Raw genomic sequence first — 23,572 nt, forward strand, 5'->3', positions numbered from 1 at the left:
ACTGGAGTTAAACCAGAAGTTTGTTCTGACACAAGACTTGTAAGCAACGGCTCGGATGTACTCATTTACCCTGGATAACCTATATGTGTGGTCATAAAAAAATACAGACTTATTTCCTCTATATACAAATAAGGAGATGTGGTATGATTGCCAATGAGACAACTATCCACCAAAGTTCAAATGAAGTGTTAGAAAGCCATCATAGACAACCATACAGCCTTCAAAAACACATAATGTATAGTCGGCTATAAACGGCCCCAACATGAAAAATATGAAACAATCCAATTCTGAGAAAACTAACGGAAACTAACTCAAAATTGACAATGTCCATCTTGACACCTAAAACATGTGAACACTATATAATTTCAAACCTAAGTGGCTCTCAGTTTTAAATAAAAAAAATGAGTATGAACTTACTTAGTTACCCAGGGGGAATACTTAAAAAAAATCTTATTCACAATGTAGCAATGAATATTTTAAACTTTTCCGTTATATGTTACCTGTAAAATGGCGCAAATGTAGTTTTTATTTTTTGATGCAAATGAAATATAACCTTGTGGCGCAAATGAAAGATTGGATTTTGTAAAAATTGGCGCAAATGCAATGCGCCCCCATTTTTAGTGTGCGACAATATTAACCAAAAGGTAGAAAAAAGTTTCCTGTTTGCCAACTTTTGGAAATCCCCATGGGGGTTTTAGTGCATCTTAACTTTTTTAAGGGTTAGAATTTTCACTGTTTTTTGCATGCACTGAATTTTACTCTAGAATAATTGTCATATCTCTCCTTATTTCTTATTGTATACTGATGATTAGCTCATAAGCTTTTTTCTTGCTTTTATTTTTTCCATAATTTTTGTACTTATTTTACTGTGTAAAAAAAATAGTACATGTAGCTAGAATATAAAAGCAAAGCTCTATTCTACCTTCATTTGGGGAAATCAAAATGTTTATAGCCTTCCATGTTAAGAAAATGGGAAGAATAATATGACCTGACATTGACAAGATTTCCATCCTGTCAGAAATCAAATTATTGGTTGTTATCTGAAAACTTGACATCAACACATTGTTTTATTTATATCAACTTTTTTTTAGATATAAAGTTATGTTTTATTTTATCAGACTAGAAAAAAATAGTGAATGCCATTAGTATTCACATTTTGTTTGATAATAACACATACATAATATACAAAGTGTAATTTGTAATTTCAGATTTTGAAAGGGTTGTCACTAGAAGTTAAAAAAGGTCAAACTGTTGCATTGGTGGGATCCAGTGGATGTGGGAAGAGCACAGGAATTCAATTGTTACAGAGATTTTACAATCCAGAACAAGGGGAGGTAAACACTTGACATCTCAAACGTGAATTCTGTTATAAAACATCCAGTCATTAATAATAGTTTGAAATTCTGTGAAAAATTCATATCAAAATGTGAAAAATAAAGTCATCAACAGTTTCTCACGTCTGAAAAAGCAATATTAACTCTTGATTTATATCGACAGGGCAACGTCATCAGTATTGCGCATGCTGATTTATCCGTATTAGGGCTAATTTGCTCGTATCATTTAATAATAGTTATTATGGTGGTACAATTTAGAGAGTTCAGAATTTTAGACATAGCCTTGTAGATAGAATATGATGTATACAAATATTTATCTTACCTCCTATTTCTAGGAATATCATTGGTTAAAAGCGAACACTCTGGAAGTGTGTATATTTGATATTAGGTCAGTGGGCCTGTTTTATTTTAAACACATGGTCAGTGGGTGTGGTTTATTTTAAATACACTGTTAGAAGTAGAGTTACATTCTTTGGTGTAACTCTACTTCTAACAGTGTAATATGTTTAAAATATTTTGTAACATGTTAAAACAGCTTGTTCAGACAACAGTATTGCTCAAAATTAGTATCATTTTTCAGACTTGAACATTATTTTCAATATTTATTTACTTACAAATCTTGAGGATAATAATTTCACTTATGATTTTATGATATAACAAATATAAACAAATTTCTTCATGAATATATTTATGTTAAAAATGTTATACAATAGATCTCACATTTTTGTTTTAAGTGTACCGGTATACACTGTAATACATATCAAATGTCAGGAATTCTTAACCTTAAGCTGACTGAAGATATTAAGTAATATTGTTACAGATTTTTCTGGATAATGTGAATATCAAAGATTTAAATGTGAACTGGTTACGAAAACAGATGGGTGTAGTCAGTCAGGAACCAGTTCTCTTTGCCACAACAATTGCCGATAATATAAGATATGGTAGAATAAATGTGACACAAGCAGAGATAGAACAGGCTGCCAAGATGGCCAATGCTCATGACTTTATCAAACAGCTACCTAAGGTAAGCACTGAAGAATCTAACACACATGGGTAAATACTTCTAGTATTGAAGGGCAAGAAAGCTTTGCTGGTTGATATGATTTGAAATTATTATTTGGCAATTTTTTTTTTTAGATAAAAATGATTTTTGTCGAGCCTGCGACTTTTGTCGCAGAAAGCTTGACATAGGGATAGCGATCCGGCGGCGGCGGCGGCGTTAGCTAACTTCTTAAAAGCTTTATATTTTAGAAGATGGAAGACCTGGATGCTTCATACTTTGTATATGGATGCCTCATGTAACGAAGTTTCCGTCAGTCACATGTCCAATGTCCTTGACCTCATTTTCATGGTTCAGTGACTACTTGAAAAAAAAGTTCAGATTTTTTGTAATGTTAAATTCTCTCTTATTATAAGTAATAGGATTACTATATTTGGTATGTGCGTACCTTGCAAGGTCCTCATGCCCGTCAGACAGTTTTCACTTGACCTCGACCTCATTTCATGGATCAGTGAACAAGGTTAAGTTTTCGTGGTCAAGTCCATATCTCAGATACTATAAGCAATAGGTCTAGTATATTCGGTGTATGGAAGGACTGTAAGGTGTACATGTCCAACTGGCAGGTGTCATCTGACCTTGACCTCATTTTTATGGTTCAGTGGTTATAGTTAAGTTTTTGTGTTTTGGTCTGTTTTTCTTATACTGTATGCAATAGGTCTACTATATTTGGTGTATGGAATGATTGTAAGGTGTACATGTCTAGCTGGCAGGTGTCATCTGACCTTGACCTCATTTTCATGGTTCAGTGGTCAAAGTTAAGTTTTTGAGTTTTGGTCTTTTTTTCTAATACTGCATGCAATAGGTCAGCTATATTTGGTGTATGGAATGATTGTAAGGTGTACATGTCTAGCTGGCAGGTGTCATCTTACCTTGACCTCATTTTCATGGTTCAGTGGTCAAAGTTAAGTTTTTGAGTTTTGGTCTTTTTTTCTAATACTATATGCAATAGTTCAACTATATTTGGTGTATGGAAATATTTTATGATCTATATGTCAGTCACGCAGGTTTTATTTGACCTTGACCTCATTTTCAAGGTTCATTGCTCAGTGTTAAGTTTTTGTGTTTTCGTCTGTTTTTCTTAAACTATAAGCAATAGGTCAACTATATTTGTTGTATGGAAGAATTGTTAGCTGTACATGCCTGCCAAGCATGGTTCATCTGAACTTGACCTCATTTTCATGGTTCATTGGTCAATGTTTAGTTTACTTGGTTAATGTTAAGTTTATGTGACAGTTGTAATAAAGCTTTATATTTAGGACTATCAACATAATATCAATGATTAGTAAAGAAGGCGAGACATTTCAGCGTGTGCACTCTTGTATTACACTATCAATAGTCATTTTCAATTCATGCATATTTACATTGCTTTGGTTCATAACGATTGTCTTATGATTTTTATGAGCTTGATAAACTTGGGTTGGTTTGACCAAACTTGCTATTGTTTTATATATGCATGATAATATAATTTGTATTGCTTTATTTTCTATAAGGCCGCTGTATTTTTTGGTTGTAATCAACCCTTGATGGAGGATGTAAGAAGGTCAATGCATTGATTTACTGTTATTCATTTATGATATACCAGGAAGGAATTGGATGGAGGAATGGGTATTTCATAGCACTTAAATATTATTTAGATATTATATGCTATGCACTGGCTCTCAAAATGAGTTATTTATGATAGTTATGATAACAGCCAATATTAAAAAAGATTTTAAAAAAAGTATGACATTTATTTGCTTGCTTATAAGAGTGTAAAGGGGTTTTGAAGAAAATTTACATAGTTTTTCTAAACTTAATAAAATAATTTGCTAAATGGCATTATAATTGTTGCAATAAATTAGTTACAAGAAATGATATATTTTAAGCGACGCTTTTCTTTGTCAGTATCACTTTTGTCTATTTTCAGGGGTATGAAACCTTAGTGGGAGATCGAGGTGCCCAGTTAAGTGGTGGTCAGAAACAGAGGATAGCCATAGCAAGGGCGTTAGTACGAAATCCTAAAATCCTTCTCCTGGATGAAGCTACATCAGCTCTAGACAATGAGAGTGAAGGGATTGTACAAAAAGCATTAGAAAAGGTTATAGCATAATAACATGATTTCTAAAATTGTAAGGTCCTAAGATTTCATTGTCATTTTACAAAATAATAGGAATGTTTGCCAGAGAATGTCTGATTTTGCCAAGTAATGTATTCTTGCTGGTGTTTTTTTTTTCTGCTACTCCAAAGAATTTAAATTGTTCAAGTATCACATGAAAAGGTGTGTGTAAGCTGTCTCACCTGGCAGGAGGTTGGGTTAGACAGGAATATCTTAAGTCAATAGCAATAGTTGGGTAGCTAACCAACAACAGGGGTAGACATTTGTTACATGTTAATAATGCTAACCTGCAAGATAAGTATTATATAGAAGTTTTTTTATGGATAAACATGTATAAGTAATGTTTGTATACTGTCTGGAAAACCTATATCATTTTTTTATATTTTGAAGGCTCAGGAAGGCAGGACCACCATTGTGATTGCCCATCGACTGTCCACTATAAGGAATGCTGATGTGATTTATGCAATAGACAAAGGAGTTATAAAGGAGAGTGGAACCCATGAGGAATTGATGGAGAAAAAAGGATTGTATCATCAGCTTGTTATGTTACAGGTAACTTATTTTTAAGTTTATGTCTCTTAGCAGGTTATTGATGATAGTTTTACAAAATATTGGCACTCAAAATTTTGTTGCAAATTCAAATCAGTGATGACCAAAAAATTAACTGTTGGTAAACAAAGGTTCATGTTTCTTTCAACTTAATTTGCTCCATGCAATATCATTATGGTCAATATTGTGGGATAAAGAGACATTAAAAGAGAAACACATAATCTATTAGTCTAAGATAGTTATCTTTCAAAGGAGAAGGTATAATAAGGCCACTTTTTTGTTCCCTTGAATTTAAAAATAAAAAAAAGTATACAAAATAACATTCTTCAGATGTTTATAAGACATTAGTCTTTCAGACATCAGTACATACATTTATGAATTTTGTCTTACATATTTGCATTAGGGCTCCAAAGTCCAAACTTCTTGAATTTACTGCAGAACTGCAACAACTGCTAAAATAGCCTCATTTTGAGTTTGTTTTATTAATGTTTTGATTTGAGCCAAGATTTTCCCAAAAGGATAATTTGCTACAAGATATACTTTACATAGATGTTAATGTATGTAAAATAAATGCATTTAGTATTTCTGTTTAGAAGTGTTTATATATAAGTAATTTTGAACTCATGTTTGATTCAATTTTTTTACAGGCCAAGCACCTTGACGAATCAGAGGAAGGTATGAGATATGAATTATATTTAATTTTATAAGTTTACATTTTAAAATCTGCTCACTTGTATGTGTCACTTTTATATGAATTCAGTCATGTTTCAAACATAAATTGTTTTCATACTGAAAGTCAATTTATAATTATTTTTATTCTAATTCAAAATATGATAAGCATAAAGCCCATTTTAACATTTTGTGGTTTAATTTCATGTTGAAGTTAGGCTTTGATGTTAAGTTCCAGTTTAAATGTCCATAGCATTGCTAGAAATAGACATATTACTGTAACTTGACTAGGAGTGTTGGTGGACTGCTTTTGCAGTCAGATAAAAACTTTAACCAACCAAAGTTCATAAATCTAATCAGGCTGATCAATTGGTAAGATAATTGCGAGATCAAAACTCTGGTAATTGTTAGCAGTGCATGTGCAATAGGAAAGTTTACTTACAAATTTCTTGCTTCTGTCTATGACTGCAATACATGGCTTAGTTTATAGTTCAGTATACAAATGTAAGTTGTTATTATAAATAGGGTCATAAATGGATTTTTAAATTGTCATTTATAGTTGAAATAAATTTATTGTCTGAAATTTAATTTGAATGATAACACAGTTCAATTACTGGTAAATCAAACTGAGGAATTAATTAGAAATAACAATACAATCTTAAGAGCAATAATATGATATGGATCTCCCTCCTTATAGGACTATTATTAGAATACTGCTGACAATTCACAGCCAAATTAAATTAAAAATTTCACAGATAACCTTTATGTAAGTACCTTTTATATTACACTTGCACATTTAAAATTGCTCATTTGCTGCAGTCTTCCTATAACAGTTGGATAAAATATTTTGAAACCAGATCAGTTTAATAGAAGCATACAAAACAGTAGGTTCACATTAAAAATGTATCAGCCTTTTGATAAATTATTAAACATAACATATATTAACTTTTTTGATAACAGAATTTGTTGGACTGGAGAAAAAGTATCTAAGTAATAATGAATTACATTCATTATCACTTGGTGCATCCTTAATTGGTGGTAAGTTACAACAGTAAGATTTGTCTCCTATTTTTTGCTTTAAATGAATGTCTTTAGAAGTCCTAGCATGTAACTATATATTTTTTTTATTGTATTAGGTGTCAGATTATTTTTGACTTAATTTCTATTTGATAAAAAATGAAATACTGTATTTTCAACTTTTTTTAAATGATGGCTTTTGATATTTTCGAAAATTTGTAGGCACTGTATCCAAGTGTAAAATTAAAAAACACATTGCTGTTTCTACTTGCCTGTTAAGCATTATTTGTAGATTAATTAATATATTGGATAGTGCACATGTTTTTAAAATGACTATAAGCTACTCAAGCCATTTTAAGAAAACTGGAATTACTACAAAACATCTTCTTAATAAAACACAGAAGGGCAGATCAGTTGCATGAAATGTATTTTTGATTTGTTTAATACTGAGAGTATGTTGGAATGAAATATTAGTATGTTGTCTGAGGTTATTGATACGTGTTTGCATGATTAAATGTTTGTCACTTAGCTTATTATTGTCACAAAATGTAGCACTAGATAAATTTACATGAGATATTGTTTGGAACACTAATATTTCCCTTAGAGAGAATGATATCATTTATTATTTTTATACCATATCTATAATGAAATTTAATTAATTTTCACAAAGCTATTGAATTTACTAGAAATTTTCTGTAATTTTGAGGTTATTTTTATGTAATGCAGCTGATACTATCATAACAGTTTGTACATAAGAAAAAGTCTTTTAATGACAAATGCTGACCAGTTTAATTTTATCTAATACTTTTAGTTTTTGTGTCTTATTATGGCCGGTAAAAGGATGCATGATGGTTAGGTTATATGCATTTATGGGAAAAAATTTGAATGTTTCATCAATGACCTTGAAATGTCAGATGAAAAGAAATATGTATGTATTGCATTTTAAGCTTACTTTGCTCAAAGACCAAATAAGGACTCTTTTTATCACCTTTCATTCGTAGTTGTTAATTTTCATAAAATCAAACTTTGTCTGAATAATCTTCAGGGCATACCTAATTACAAGTTAACAAACCAATTTTGATCATTGTTGAAGGCAGTACGGTGACCTATAGTTGCTTACATTTGGTCTCTGATGGTTGCTATCTCATTGACAATCATACCACAACTTTTTATTTTTATATGGCCTTTGTTACTGTAAACATTAAAAATCAGGAACTGTGGTACTATTGCTAATAAGACAACTATCCATCAAGGACAAAAGTATAAGGATGTAAACAACTACAGGTCACAGTATGGCCTTCAATAATGAGCAAATTTCATATGGTATTGCAAGCTCAAAATGTCCAAGGGATATCAAATGTGAAAAAATTCATAAGAGAAAACAAGCAGTCTGAATTAAGCAAAATTTAAACACTGCTGTAACAACATAACACTAGATAACAAACTTTGAAAAAAATCCATATAAGAAAAACAAATTATTTTTTTATGTACAGTTGTGAAATAAGTTTTGACGATCTAAGATTCCATATGCCACTTTTTGTGTTTCCCTGCTTGGACATAAACATTTCATAGGGATAAAAATCTTATTCTCCATTGTCCACCATTTCTGATGATGTTAACATTTGATGTTACTGTATGATGAGTTTTTTTTCAGGTCTAATTTGAATTTTGTTTAGGTTGACCATTTTTTTTTTGCATCATTCACACTCAGAAATTTCTCAAAATATAATAAACTTCTTCATTTTTTATATTTTTTAGAACCTCTGTTTCTTGTAAAATATTCATTGGAAATATCTTTGTAAAGCTAATGTTTCCATTCTTAATTACATTCTTTCATTATTAATGCATACATAGTATCTTATGAAACCACTTTTCTTTTGCTGTAATTCTGTTACTTTTGTTGTTGAAACTCTGCAATATTCAGATCCTTATCATTTATTAACACAGATAAGTTGAAATGTTGATTATTTTCACAGTTGTTGAAGGGTTAGAACATGAATTCTTTGCAAATGAAGAGGATATTGGGGAAAAAGATTCATTGATACGCCCAAGGACATTCAGCACATCATCGTTAAGGAAACACAAGCCTCAGCATCAAGTTTCTGTTATCAGCACTCATAGCGATAAAGAAGATGAAAAGGTATTATAAAAAGTTTTATTATTATGTTGTATTGTCTGTAAAAACATTCATATTTGTATGATAAACTTGGTGCTGGTGGACAAACAAATATAAAAAGAAAGTTTGTGTTTCGTGTTTATATAAAAGAAATTGTAAAGTTTGGAAAAAATCTGACCTGACTCATTCCTGGTGTTCATGGGCCCTTAAATGTAAAATGCTTCAAGTGTGGGAGGTTATTGGTTTGTTCTTTATTTGGGGTGGTAAAGGGTGGGTCTGAACATGTAAACATGTGAATTAAAATTGCAAAAACGTTGCACGGAAAATAAATATCGGGAAAAATGAAGCACAAGAAATTAAATTGTAAATATTAAGGAAAAAAGTACTAGAAGTTCTCAGCTGTTCTTGGAGATCATGCAGTCATTATTAATGGACATGAAGACCCTGTGGTCACCTTTTAGTGTCCGCTAGTTGCATCTGATTTGAAAAAATATTATTCATAGTAATTTGATGGACTTTATTACATACCATACATAAACAATAGAATTGCAAGAGAGCAATTAATTTCCTGGGAACCAGTTCATTAATACATAATTTAAAACAATATCCAGGCTGACTTTGAATTAGTCCCGGTTTACTTTTTAATCAAATGCGGGACAAGCACCAGAAATTAAGAGTACCAAAGAAAGACGAAAAAAATAAGGGGAAACAAGAGGCACACATAATGAACCAAACACGAGAAAACAAGAAATAAAACTTCAAAACACGAAAACATGTGAAATAAAAAGGCTGAAAACTTTGTAAGAAAATAACCCTTTACAACCTTCTTTATTGATGGTCATATATACAACTTTAAAATGTTATCAGTTGCTTAGACTGGGATGGCTTGGACTTAGATTTTGTTTAGTTTGGTATAGATATATCCTTCTGCAGATAGTTTCTTTGTGAGTTTGTACTTTAAATTCCAGCTTGATGTGTTAATTTAGTACAAAATAGAGTATATTTAGTCCTGAGAAATTATTCAAATACTTGCTACCCACCAATCAAAGAATTTTATCCTCACGCTTTTGTCTCACCTTGACAGAGTCAAAAAGCAAGACATAGGTATGCTGTTTCCGCCGGCGGCGTCGTCGTCAACAATGTATTAGTTTGTGATTAGGTCTAGTTTATGGTGAATTACAAGTGGTAGGTCAATCATATTTGGTATGCAGTTGTATTAGCATTGGCACATCTCATTTTCATGGAGATTATTTGGCCCTGCCTCCTCAGTCATGGTCTATTGATTTGGAAACTTTTGCTTATTTTATATGTATTAGTTTGTGATTAGGTCAGTTTATGGGGAACCACTAGTGGTAGGTCAATGATAATTGGTATGCAGTTGTATAAGCATTGGCATATCTCATTTTCATGGAGATTATTTGGCTCCGCCCCCTCAGTCATGGTCTGTTGACTTAGAAACTTTTGCTTAGTTTACATGCATTAGTTTGTGATTAGATCAGTTCAAGGGGAACCATTTAGGGTAGGCAAATGTTAATTGGTATTCAGTTGTATAAGCATTAGCACATCTTATTACCATGGAGAATATTTGGCCCCGCCCCCTCAGTCGTGGTCTATCGACTTAGAAACTTTTGCTTAGTTTACATGCATTAGTTTGTGATTAGATCAGTTTAAGATGAACTGCTAATGTTAAGTCAATGATATTTGGTATGCAAATTTATTGGCATTTGCAAGTATCGTTTCCATGGAGATTATATAGCTCCACCCTCTCTTCATGGTTCATTGACTTTGAAACTTTTACATAGTTTACAAGTTAATGTTTGTGTTTAGGTTTGTTTAAAGGGAATGACTTATAATAAGTCAATGGTATTTGGTATGCAGTTGTATTAGCTTTGGCACATCTCATTTACATGGAGATTGTTTAGCCATGTACCTTAGTCATGGTTCATTGACTTTGAATATTTGCATGACTTATGAAACATGTTGAAGTATTGCTATTTTAATTTCAACATTTGCATAATCAAAATTACAAAAGGGCAAGACATATCTCTGTGATAACAGTTTATTATGATCTACATGTTATATTGTTTACAACCCAAATGGTTGACTGGGGTATAGAAATATGGACTTTGCTTGGACATCCAAATAAGCAATATGCAAATGTTTCAAAACTTTATTTACAAATCTATATTTACAAATCTATATTCGTTTCAAAGATATGGATATTTGAAAATACTTAGCAAAAATGGAGAAATCCTAACTTAGGAAGATATAAACCATTCATTTATCTGTACCATGTTGTCTCATTAGGTATCTTCATAGAAGGTATGATAGTGCCACTTTTTGACTCATTGAATTCTAATATTAAAAAACATTATCTATCAAAAGATGTCATTCAGATGTTAAAAACATTTACCAATAGTCTGGCAGATATCAGTATTTATAGTTTTGAATTTTGTCTCACATATTTGCATTAATGCTTTAAAGATCTTTAAACTTCTTGAATTTAGTGCAAATCTGCAAAAATTGTCAAAATAGCCTAATTTGGAGATTTTATCATAATATTTAAAAATGAGCCAAGCCGTTACAAAAACAAAAAAACACACATAGAGCAAAGGAACAGCGCTTTTATTGCTGTTCTTCATCTCAAAGTCACAGTGACATCATAGTGACAGTCTGCATTCTGCAATAAAGTGTCCTTGTTATACTAACCTTTTCATTTATCTTGTTATACTTACCTTTTCATTTATCTTGTTATACTTACCTTTTCATTTATCTTGTTATACTTACCTTTTCATTTATCAATAAAATTAGCATAATTTTGAAAGTCTTGAATAATTTTAACATTTCAGAAAGTTCAGGGGCTGAATAATGACTCTTATCATGCATCCTCCTTTGTGTAAAATTTCTAAAATATAGTAAGTGTGTATAAATGTGTACAAAGAGAAGATTTACTACTGTCTTACCACTCTACTATCTGAAACATTTCAATTATCTATGACCTAAATCCTATGCTTGAGTGACTTGATTCATGCATGGTTAGGCTTTTCAATAATAGCTTTTTGACAGATGTTTCTATTGAGTGCATACCAGGTAGTGTCCATGTCTTATAAAACTTATTCATGCATTGTTTTCTTGGCATCCTTTGAAAAATCCTGCCTGCATTGTAAATTTTTATTACAGATAGATGAATCTGAAGATATACCAAACGTTCCCATGAAGAAGATTTTAAAGATGAATGGACCAGAATGGCATTTAATTGTGATAGGAATTATTGTATCTATCCTGGCTGGGGGCTTTCAGCCAATGTTTGCCATTATTCTGTCTGAATTTTTAAAGGTTTGTTGAAATAATATTTATGATACTTGTATATTAAAAAATGTACATTTCTGCACTACCAAAGCAGAATCATGTATTTTTATTGAAATAATATCATACTGTTAAACTAGGTATTTTTTTCTGTTGCTCTTTCCAAGTGCATCTTTATTGATAAAACTAAAATTCAAGCAATCTTATTTACACTTTTTATGTTTAAACCCTAGTTACATTAGAATATTAAAGTGTTTATTTTCAGGAATCCTAAATAGTGTAACCATGATGTAAGATAAAATATCTGATATTTTTTAGGTGTTTACAATTCAAGATGATGATGAAGCTAAATCTACATCTGCAACTTTAGTTGGAATAATAATGGCTGTAGCTGTTGGTTCAGCTACCTGTAAACTTATTGTTGTAAGTAATTGTATCATGTAATATTTATTTGCTAAATTGACTTGTTCTCAGTTGAATTATTTACTTAGGATATTCAATACTTTATTATTAAAAATATTTGGGATGGACTTTGTGTTACTTGATCCTGTTACTGAAAATTCAGAAATTATTGTGTGCATTTTATTTTTTTTTTATTTTCATTTTTTGTTGAGCCTGCGACTTTTGTCGCAGAAAGCTTGACATAGGGATAGTGATCCGGCGGCGACGGCGGCTTAAGCTAACATCTTAAAAGCTTTATATTTTAGAAGGTGGAAGATCTGGATGCCTCATGGTACGAAGTTACAGTCAGTCTCATGTCCAATGTCCTTGACCTCATTTTCATGGTTCAGTGGTTATAGTTAAGTTTTTGTGTTTTGGTCTGTTTTTCTTATACTGTATACAATAGGTCTACTATATTTGGTGTATGGAATGATTGTAAGGTGTACATGTCTAGCTGGCAGGTGTCATCTGACCTTGACCACATTTTCATGGTTCAGTGGTCAAAGTTAAGTTTTTGAGTTTTGGTCTTTTTTTCTAATACTATATGCAATAGTTCAACTGTATTTGGTGTATGGAAATATTTTATGATCTATATGTCAGTCACACAGGTTTTATTTGACCTTGATCTCATTTTCAAGGTTCATTGCTCAGTGTTAAGTTTTTGTGTTTTGGTCTGTTTTTCTTAAACTATAAGCAATAGGTCAACTATATTTGTTGTATGGAAGAATTGTTAGCTGTACATGCCTGCCTAGCATGGTTCATCTGACCTTGATCTCATTTTCATGGTTCATTCGTCAATGTTTAGTTTACTTGGTTAATGTTAAGTTTATGTGACAGTTGTAATAAAGCTTTATATTTAGGACTATCAACATAATATCAATGATTAGTAAAGAAGGCTAGACATTTCAGCATGTGCACTCTTGTCATATCCATATTTTAAAGAGAAAAGGAATTAAGTTTTTTTTTTTAAAGTTATTAACATTTAGATACAGTTTGGGGTTAAAAAATGAAAAATCTATTACTTTGTCAAAGCTTAATAAAATGTTAAGAAATTTTGGCAGAAGCTTTTTTATGATTAAAAGATAAAGTCTGAAGCAAAATTTTGAAAATAGAATTCACATTTTTCAGTATTTTACTGATAGATAGTTATTTACAGTTAACATTTACCGGTTAAAAAAAATTACATGATAAATTTGTAAACTTTCATAGATTGATATGAAACTTGGACAGAAGCTAATATTCAAGATCAAGAAATAGTATCTGATTCACTTTTTATGGTCAACTTTTCACTGACAGCAGCAATTGCAGGCAAGACACCGGGTGCCACGGAACCCACTATTAATTTATTGTATAGCAAAACTTGAAAAGCTGTTTCAAACATATTTTGTCACTGGTGATGTTGGTAATGCAAAGCTTTATTTGCATTAGTTCATGCTAACTGCATTTGCAAATTAATTCAAAGAAAGTTTAAGCCTATGAGAGAAGAAAAGTTGACAAAATTGCTTCGTCATATGTGAAGTTTGTGCAGATCAAAAGATTTGTTATGGCTGCTGTTCTTTGAAGCCAGGACAGGGGGAGATAACTGTTTTAATAATATAGTTTTTTTTTTGTAGAGTTTGACATTCTGTATAGCTGGTGGAAACTTGACAACAAGATTAAGGAAGTTGGCTTTTAAGTCAATTGTTTGGCAGGTATGTTAATGAAATATATACTTGCAACAAAATACATTTTGTATATGAATATTTGATAGACACATAAAAATCATAAAAAACCATGACAGATAATTGAATATACTGGTTTCAAATCTAATATATCTTCTTGCACCCTAATAGAATTACAGAAACATGTCAAAGAGTTGTAATATAAAGAAACTATTTGGATAATAGTTATCTTCCATCCGTAGTTCAGAAATAGTTAGATGAGAATTCACATTTTCCATTACTGATATCATTTACTTTCAACCCCTGCATGTTGTCTGTCTATCTGTGCATCCATCCTAAACACCTCAATCTTCAGAAACATTTTGACATAAAGTTTTCATACTTGGTATTATTTGTCGTCATATTCTCATCACCCCCTGCTATATTATCAGCTTGTTTTGACAGTTTTTGCAGGAGTTATGGGACTTTGAAATTTTTTTTTAGTACTGTAACAATGACATCTTGTAAACACAACTCTTCTTAGTCTGTTTCACAGAAAACTCTCTTTCTTGGATTGTTTGCCATAAGGTGTAGTTTACCAGATTGTAGTGCCATTTTGATTTGATCATTTTTCACAGGAGTTATGGGACTTTGACTTTTGTTTTAAGTATTGTGACAACAACACCTTTTGAAGGGCAATGCAATTCCACAATGACACATTATGACACACAATTCAATTCCTCATTTATACAGTGTGATGGATATATCACTATAGTATAACACAAGGATCTGGAATTTTTTTCACACAATTTCGGTCATCAGAGATGACTTAAAAGTTTGGGCACTTTTTTCAAATTGTTGTAATCACACTAGATTCCTAGCATCAATGAACTTGTATTGACTGTTTCATCGCATTTACTTCATGAATTTTCTTACTGTGTGTCTAAAAACTTTCAAGAACAGTTTATGGAATGCAACTGTTTAAAATTGAAATGATTTTAATGACTCAAAATGGTAAATTTCTCAGGCATTGCTAACGTTTCTTTTGATTTTGAAGACGAAATTAAAACCAGAAGTTTTACGACAATACTTAAGTATGAATAATTCCAGGTTCATTTCCAGGATTCGCTCTGTTTATCAAATTGACAGTAAATCACGGGATTTTTACCTTTACCTTTAAAGGTGTTGGAATATAACAGATAATAGTTGCACTCGTTTAATTTAGCCAAGGATTTGTAAATCCTTGGTTTAGCATGAATTCATTTTGCATTTTACGATTAAGTGTCTTATCTGGTGAAGGCAATTTCACGCATGTGTATTACATAGTAAATAAAGCACATGTTTAACTCGTGAAAAATTACTTTTTCTACGTAAGTTGAATTAAGTTTTAATTTTAAATAAAAATTGATGATTGTATTTGCTGAAAAGTAATTAGATAATGAAGAAAGTTTTAAATTCTTTATAATATTAGGTGTCAGGGGTGTTTCTAGGATATTTGAAAGAGGGGTTGTCTATTTAAATCTTTTGCTGAGTGGAGCGAGGCAAAACATTTTTTGGACCTTTTTTTTGCTAAAAAACATAAAATAATTGTGAAATGCACTAATGTAACAATATTAGCAGATGACGATAGTTTGTTTTTTTTGGGGAAAAGGGTGGGGCGTACGCCCAATACGCCCTCACCTGGACCTGCCCCTGGGTCTGAGCTTGTAATCATCTCGAGTGTGAATTAAAAACACAGGTAAAAAGTGATTAGCGATCATTAGCCAATATTTCCCAGAGGCTTTAATATAGTTATTAGGAGGGCCCTCAGGATTATTATACTATAGTGGAGTGGCAGTTTTATTACAGGAAAGGGATAACAAAACTAAAACAAGTGCAAAATATTGATTTACATGTAGAAACCCAATCTGAATGAAATGACAGAAATTCTTTCTGTAAATAAAATAAATTTGTCCTAAATTCAAATCAGCCATTTAGGACAAATAGCTTTCAGTTTAGGTCATGACTGGCAAATATGACTGTTTCCAGACCCTTGGACTATAGCATAACCTTGTTGTAAATAGAATTGATATGCAGTGGTTTGACAAACATGAAGCAAGAGACAAAGAATGGCTACATTTTGGTTGAATAATCTCTTGAAACAGAGCTTTTATGGTATCTTAGATAAGAGTTCAAGTGAAGAAAAGCAAACAAAATAGTAACCCCTTTTTATTTTAAATCAGATTTGAATGATTTTTTTTCATGAATGATATCCTCAGAAATTATTTGTTAATATTAAGATTTTCCCTTTTAATACTATTTTGATCTTTTTTGTCTCATCTGTAACAAATGTTGTAACAATTAATTTGATCCCCCCTGTAAAATGATCCGGGGGATAAAATGTCTTGGAATATTTTATCCTCTAAGATAGAAAATTGCAACAAATTATATCCCCAACACTAAAAAAATATCTACAATGATGGATATTATTTTAGTGTTGTGGGATATAAAATGTTGCAATTTTCTATCCTAGAGGATAAAATATTCAAAGACATGTTATCTCCCGGATCATTTTACGAAAAAATTAAAAACAGTCCTTAGTAGGAAATTTTAGGAATATCTGGTTAAGAATAACCCAGTTAATGCTTGGAAAATTCTGTCCTCGAAATAAAACAATATTCTCTATAAATTATATTATTTTTTGAATAATTGTTCAACAATAACACAAATACAAAAGAAATATATATTACATTCACAAATTTATGTTACAAACAACATATTTTCAATGCATTTTTCTATTTCATCTGTTAATGTGCAAAATATTCAAAAATACTAGATTGACGTTTCTTATCTCTACACTTTCTTTTTGGACGTTTATTTTGGGTTTCATCTTCTTGATCATTTTGCTCTTGAATATACTGTTCAATGATTTCAATTTCATCCTCTTTATCAATTTCTTTAAAAGTGGACTGTGTTAGGAACAAGGATCCATCGAGAACATCACAGTTATTATTGTTCATATCCGAATTCTGATCTTGGTTTTCATTATTGTTTGATTCATAACTTTTATCTAAATCATGATGATCAACAATAGGTTGTGTTTTATTGGGTTCAAAATGTATTTCAGCTGATACTGTCTGAGTATTGTCATTGGGAGAATAATATTTCTTAATGTTCATCTGTTTGAATGTGCCTATAACATCATCACTTGATACACATTTAATCCTGTATGTGCCCTTTTTTAAAAACTTTATCAATTTTGTATGGCCCCAACCAATTTTGTTTTTCCATTCCTTTCTTTCTCTTCTTATTTTTCACCAGTACATTATCATTTTCTTTAAACTCATTTTCATGAATATTATGTCTATTGTCAAAATGCAACTTCTGTCTTTTTTGTGCTTGATCGATATTTTCCATGACTTTCTCCGAAATCAACTTCTGAATTTCATGTAATTTTATAGCACAATCTTCAATTTGACCTTGGTTTAATTCTTCATATGACTGAAAAGTGTTAACAGTATTACCTATAGATTGTTCATTTGGTAATATCGGATTTCGCCAATACATTGAATAGGAAGGTGAGAAATTAGTAGATGAATGTTTAGAAGTGTTGTAAGAAAACAAACATTTTGGCAGAAAACGTTCCCAAAGATTAGTTTCCTCTTTTACGGTTTTGTTCAACATGTTTTTAAGAGTCTGATTATACCTTTCACATTTGCCATTTGCCTGTGGATTATAAGGGGTTATTTTAATATGTTTGTATCCATACATGTCATATATCACACCAGATAACTTGGAAATAAATTCACCACCATTATCGCTAATCATTTCCAGTGGTACTCCATGGCGACAAAATAAAGTAAACAAGTTTTCAGCTATTTCACTTGAGTTTTTGGTATAGAGAGGAAATGCTTCTGTATAATTTGAAAGAAAAGTCTATGACGGTTAATACAGATTTGTATCCTGCATCGAAAAGAGGTTTTCCAGTTTTGTCATTATATGGGCCGATTAAGTCAATGGCAATTTTTTTCCATGTTGAGGGAGGAACGGGTATTGGTGACATTTCTGGTTTTGTTGTTTTCTGTTTTTTATTACTTGTTTGACACTGTTCACAAGTTTTTATGAAGCTTTTCACATCTTTTATTATACCTTTCCAGTAATAACGTTGTTGTATTTTCACCACAGTTTTGTCGACTCCAAGGTGGGACCCACTATTTATGTGACATTCTGATATAATTCGAAATTTTTCGTCTGATGGGATTACCAATCTCAAATTTTGATCATCTGCTGCTACACATTTGCCTGAAAATAATATGAAAGATTATTTTAACTTTTGTATAAATATAAATTTATTTAATTTTTTTAATAAAAATTAACATATGATAAGTATTAAAAGAGAGACAACTGTAATCTAATAACTGAAAACAAAATCAAACGCACCTTTTTGTTCTGAACATACATGTTATCCCCGAAGAAAATTGTCCTTTAATTAGTGAATACTATTTATGATAAGATTTATTCCAGTTAGGATAAAATATCACTGACATTTTATCTCTGTATACTACATGTATTATAACCTGTGGATATTATTTATGGGATAGTTCTATTTTATCTACATCTTCTGATCCATGATCGATATTTGAATATTTTTGGGTTTAAAATCTCTTTTATTTAATTCAAAACATAATTCAAAACAAACACTGTTAATTATTGATGATTATACAAATATAAATATAAAACTTACCTTCATTAATTCTGTAGTACAGCTTATTTTCTTTAATTATGAAGCTTTGGGCACGTTTTCGTAATGCTCGTTTCTCATTTAAAGAGCTGTTTTCGGAGTATTCTTTATTCAGCAGATATTTGTACAAAACGTTATACTCCTCTCCATCCATCTTAACATAAATGATTATCTATTATCATTTTACTTGTTCCTTTAAAGCAATGTGCCATTTGTTAAAACACTTCATTGATCAAGATGCAGTAGGATAGTATTTACATGATATTGTATCCCATCGGATATAATTTTACTGAAATATTATCCCAAATGGATATAATTTTGTAGAAATATTATCCCTAGAAATAATAAATTTCTTGGTAATATTATCCCATGGGAAATTATTTTACTACTCACTTTTATCCTTAGGATATTATATCTACATTGATTTTATCCTTCGTAGCGGATAAAATTTTTTAGAGTGGGACAACTTTTAAAGGTAAAAAATATCCATTATTGACTTATATTTCATCTGTAGGGATAGTTTTTACTTAATATATTGTCCCTTGGGAACTTATATTCTAAGGATAATATTTAAGTTTACAATGTCACAGGTCTGAAACATAAGTATGCTAATGTGTGGCAAATGACGTAAACTATTTGAGTAGAGCTTTATATTTCAAAAGGTAGAAGTAGACAACCCATATTTTATATACAGATGCCTTATGGTCAGACTTTTTTACATCTATGAATAAAATAACTGCATAAAAATATCAAAAACTCAAGTACAAACAAAGTACTGTAAATTCAGAAATTATTGCGTGCATTTATTATTGCGATTTTGTCATTTTAGACTAAAATGCGATTTTAATTTTTGCGATATTGAGAAAAATCCTGTTTAATTCATATAAAAAATTTCAAAATGCGAGTTTAAATTATTGCGATTATAACCCTGTCGCATTTTTCGCAATAATAAAAACATCGCAATAATTTCTGAATTTACAGTAATGATAAACCATACTATACAGTATCAAACAATCCTCACAGTTACTTAAAGCAAGCTCAATGAACTTCAAACAAACCAATGATAAACCATACTATACAGTATCAAACAATCCTCACAGTTACTTAAAGCAAGCTCAATGAACTATAAACAAACCAATGATAAACCATACTATACAGTATCAAAGAATCATCACAGTTACTTAAAGCAAGCTCAATGAACTTCAAACAAGCCAATGATAAACCATACTATACAGTATCAAACAATCATCACAGTTACTTAAAGCAAGCTCAATGAACTTCAAACAAACCAATGATAAACCATACTAGTATACTACTCAGTATCAAACAATCCTCACAGTTACTTAAAGCAAACTCAATGAACTATAAACAAACATATTTTTAAGAATTCATGCCATCCTACACTCTAATAGCAATGACTTTACTTCATAGATTTCTTTCAGCAAAGACAGCTTTCTGTACTGGAAGACATGATCATTTGCAATGCTCTGAAGAAACTGTTTTTGTATTAACTTTCATCAGGCCTATTCCCAAATTGAAATAAAGATTACAAACAATCAGCCCTATTTTTATGGTTTACACACTTAAATATGAACTTATCAACTTATTCTTTCAGGATGTAGAATACTTTGATGACCACAGAAATACTGTTGGTTCCTTAATAACTAAACTTTCATCTGATGCCACACTTGTACAAGGGGTGAGTTTTAAGATTTTAGATTAATTATATTCTTTTTTATACTCACCTGGCCTAAAAGGCCATGTTAGTTTTTGCAATCACTTTGCATCCATAGTCTGTCTGTCATCGTTATAGTTCCTTAGGGTTTCTAGTTTATAAATTGTATCTGGGGATTTGATCCATCAAAAACATGGCTGTTAAAAATAAAATATAGGTATAAAATGCAGTTTTTTGCTTATATCTTAAAAAAATAAAGCAGATAGAGCTAATCTCACAGGATTAAAATGATCAACCGTCCAAGATCTATCTCCTGCAAACAACCAATTTTGGAGTTATTGCCTATTAAATGTAATTTTTGGCAAATTTATCAGTTTTGGGTTATTTTCTTGAAATCTGTAACATAAAGAAATTTTAAACAATAAAAATGACAGGAACAATAAGATCAATAAGTGATTTGGCTGAAATCTTCAAATGACCACTTCTAGGAGTTATTGCCCTTGAAATGGTGATTTTTACCCTATTTGGATTATTTAAGAAAACTAGTTGAAAGAGAGAATTTTAAGACAGTAAAAATGTTCATCAAAATATGATCTACAAATAAGTAAACATGGCCAAATTGTCAATTGACCCCTCATAGGAGTTATTGCCAATGAAAGACTGATTTAACTTATTTTTAGTAGTTTTTGGAGAAACTATAATAGATAGAGAGAAATTCTAAAATGCAAGTGTTCACAAAAATCTTAATTGACCACTTATTGGAGTTAGGTAAATGAACAGAAAGTCACAGGACAAAAAGTCACTGGACATAAAATCACAAATTTGATAGGACAAAAAGTCACAGGACAAAAAGTCACAAATAGTTTGTTGACAATTGTTTGAATATATAAGAGAGAGATCTTGAAATATTTTCTTTTTATAACATATATATCATGTATATTCATTTTTAAGTTGAGATAATTGTTCATAAGCCTTGATAAATGAAAATTTATTTAATTTAAATTGTGCAAAGGATATATTTCTTGGCACCATGAAGCCATTTAAGGATCAAGCCTCTTTGACATTTTGTTTTCATAACAATTACTTGATTATTATTGATATTTATTAAATAAATTTTAATTACAAAGTTGCTTTCGATATAATAGTTTAAGAAAAAACCAAAAATATTTTTTTTTAAATTAGTGTTTTCTTGTTCAAAGCAAAATAATCTCAAAACTGAATTGTGACTTTTTGTCCTGTGACTTTTTGTCCGTGACTTTTTGTCCATGACTTTTTGTTCTATGACTTTCTGTCCTACATTCTGGAGTTATTGCCTTTAAATAATCTTCTTTTTTCCCCAGAAACCATTATAAATAGAGAAAATTTAAATCACAAAAATACTGAACTCCGAGGAAAATCCAAAATGGAAAGTCTCTAATCAAATGGTAAAATCAAAAGCACAAACACATCAAACGAATGGACAACAACTGTCATATTCCTGACTTGGTACAGGCATTTTCTTATGTAGAAAATGGTGGATTGAACCTGGTTTTATAGCGCTAAACCTCTCACTTGTATGACAGTCGCATCAAGAGAGAAATTGTAAATAGCAAGGACGTTAAACACAAAAAGATCTACAAATAAGTCAACATCATCACAATTGTCATCTGACTTCTTTAGAAGTTATTGCCCCTGAATGACCAGTTTTACCCATTTTATGATTTTTTTGCAGAAACAAAGATAGATAGGAGCAACAATATACAGCAAAAGTGTTCAGGAAAATAAGATCTACAAATAAGTCAGACATGGTTGAAATCTTCAATTTACCCCTTAGAGCAGTTATTGCCCTTGAAAGATGATTTTTTTTTCCATTTTTGCAGATTCTTGCACAGACTATAATAGATTTAGAGAAGCAGTTAAACATAATCCTAAGAACCTCCTCAGTCAGGTTATGCTGCATGTGTCTGGTATTCACTTTGTCCCTCAATACACTCTTTTTTGTACTGCAATGCAGGCTTCAATTATTTTTGCTTTCTTGTCATTGTTCTGTTCTTGGAGCATCTTCTGTTAGCTGTGACAAATTTTTATTATTTATATTCTTATTGAAAATGTTAACAGTAATTTTCCACTTGTCAACAAAAAAAACAGGATTAATATTTAGAAAAGTTGAAGAATATTCCTGGAATGATTGTCACATAGAATAACACTATTTCCAATTATCTATTGGAGGTCTTCAAATAAACTCATCTCGTCTCACTATTTTTTATATGTGCCACCTTTGATAAGTATTTATAAAAAAGAAGATGTGGTATGATTGCCAATGAGACAACTCTTCACAAGAGACCAAATGACACAGAAATTAAGAACTATAGGTCACCGTACGGCCTTCAACAATGAGCAAAGCCTATACCTCATAGTCAACTATAAAAATGACAAATGTAAAACAATTCAGCGTCCTAATTTACGTACCAAAAAATGAAGGAAAAACAAATATGTAACACAGCAACAAACCACAACCACTATACAGGCTCCTGACTTGGGACAGGCACATACATACAGAATGTGGCGGGGTTAAACATGTTAGCAGGATCCCAACCCTCCCTTAACCTAGGACAGTGGTGTAACAGTACAACATAAGAACGAACTATAAAAATCAGTTGAAAAAGGCTTAACTCATCAGATTTAGTATGACGATAAATTTTCACTTCTGTACTGGTACTATGAACAACAAATTTATTTATTTTGTAAAAAATATTTCAGTACTCCTAACAACAAAATTATTATATTTAAATTTACCTGTGAACATTATTTTAGCGCCATTTTGTCCCTTGCAGGTTAGAGTTGTCTTTTTGACATTGTTTTACATCCCCTTTTTTTATTAATACATGTATTGTATTTATATTGTGTCACAGGCTGGCGCCTGTTAAAACGTTAAAACTTGCTGTTTTTGTTTGCACCTGTCCTAAGTCAG

The 23,572-nt window shown here is 31.0% G+C and overlaps 1 protein-coding gene across 1 annotated transcript in view; it reads left to right on the forward strand.

Moving 5' to 3' along the window:
• Nucleotides 1-23,572, forward strand: part of LOC127728508 (ATP-dependent translocase ABCB1-like) — a 61,429-nt gene that overhangs the window by 25,729 nt on the left and 12,128 nt on the right. Inside the window, exons 9-18 of the mRNA XM_052235894.1 lie at nucleotides 1,209-1,334; nucleotides 2,155-2,358; nucleotides 4,301-4,471; nucleotides 4,880-5,041; nucleotides 5,686-5,713; nucleotides 8,701-8,864; nucleotides 12,021-12,176; nucleotides 12,465-12,569; nucleotides 14,201-14,278; nucleotides 20,563-20,646. Coding sequence (XP_052091854.1) covers nucleotides 1,209-1,334; nucleotides 2,155-2,358; nucleotides 4,301-4,471; nucleotides 4,880-5,041; nucleotides 5,686-5,713; nucleotides 8,701-8,864; nucleotides 12,021-12,176; nucleotides 12,465-12,569; nucleotides 14,201-14,278; nucleotides 20,563-20,646 — 1,278 coding nt within the window. The remainder of the gene's footprint in view (nucleotides 1-1,208; nucleotides 1,335-2,154; nucleotides 2,359-4,300; nucleotides 4,472-4,879; nucleotides 5,042-5,685; nucleotides 5,714-8,700; nucleotides 8,865-12,020; nucleotides 12,177-12,464; nucleotides 12,570-14,200; nucleotides 14,279-20,562; nucleotides 20,647-23,572) is intronic.

Source organism: Mytilus californianus, unplaced genomic scaffold, assembly GCF_021869535.1.
Source record: "Mytilus californianus isolate M0D057914Y unplaced genomic scaffold, xbMytCali1.0.p SCAF_2, whole genome shotgun sequence".
NCBI lineage: Eukaryota > Metazoa > Mollusca > Bivalvia > Mytilida > Mytilidae > Mytilus > Mytilus californianus.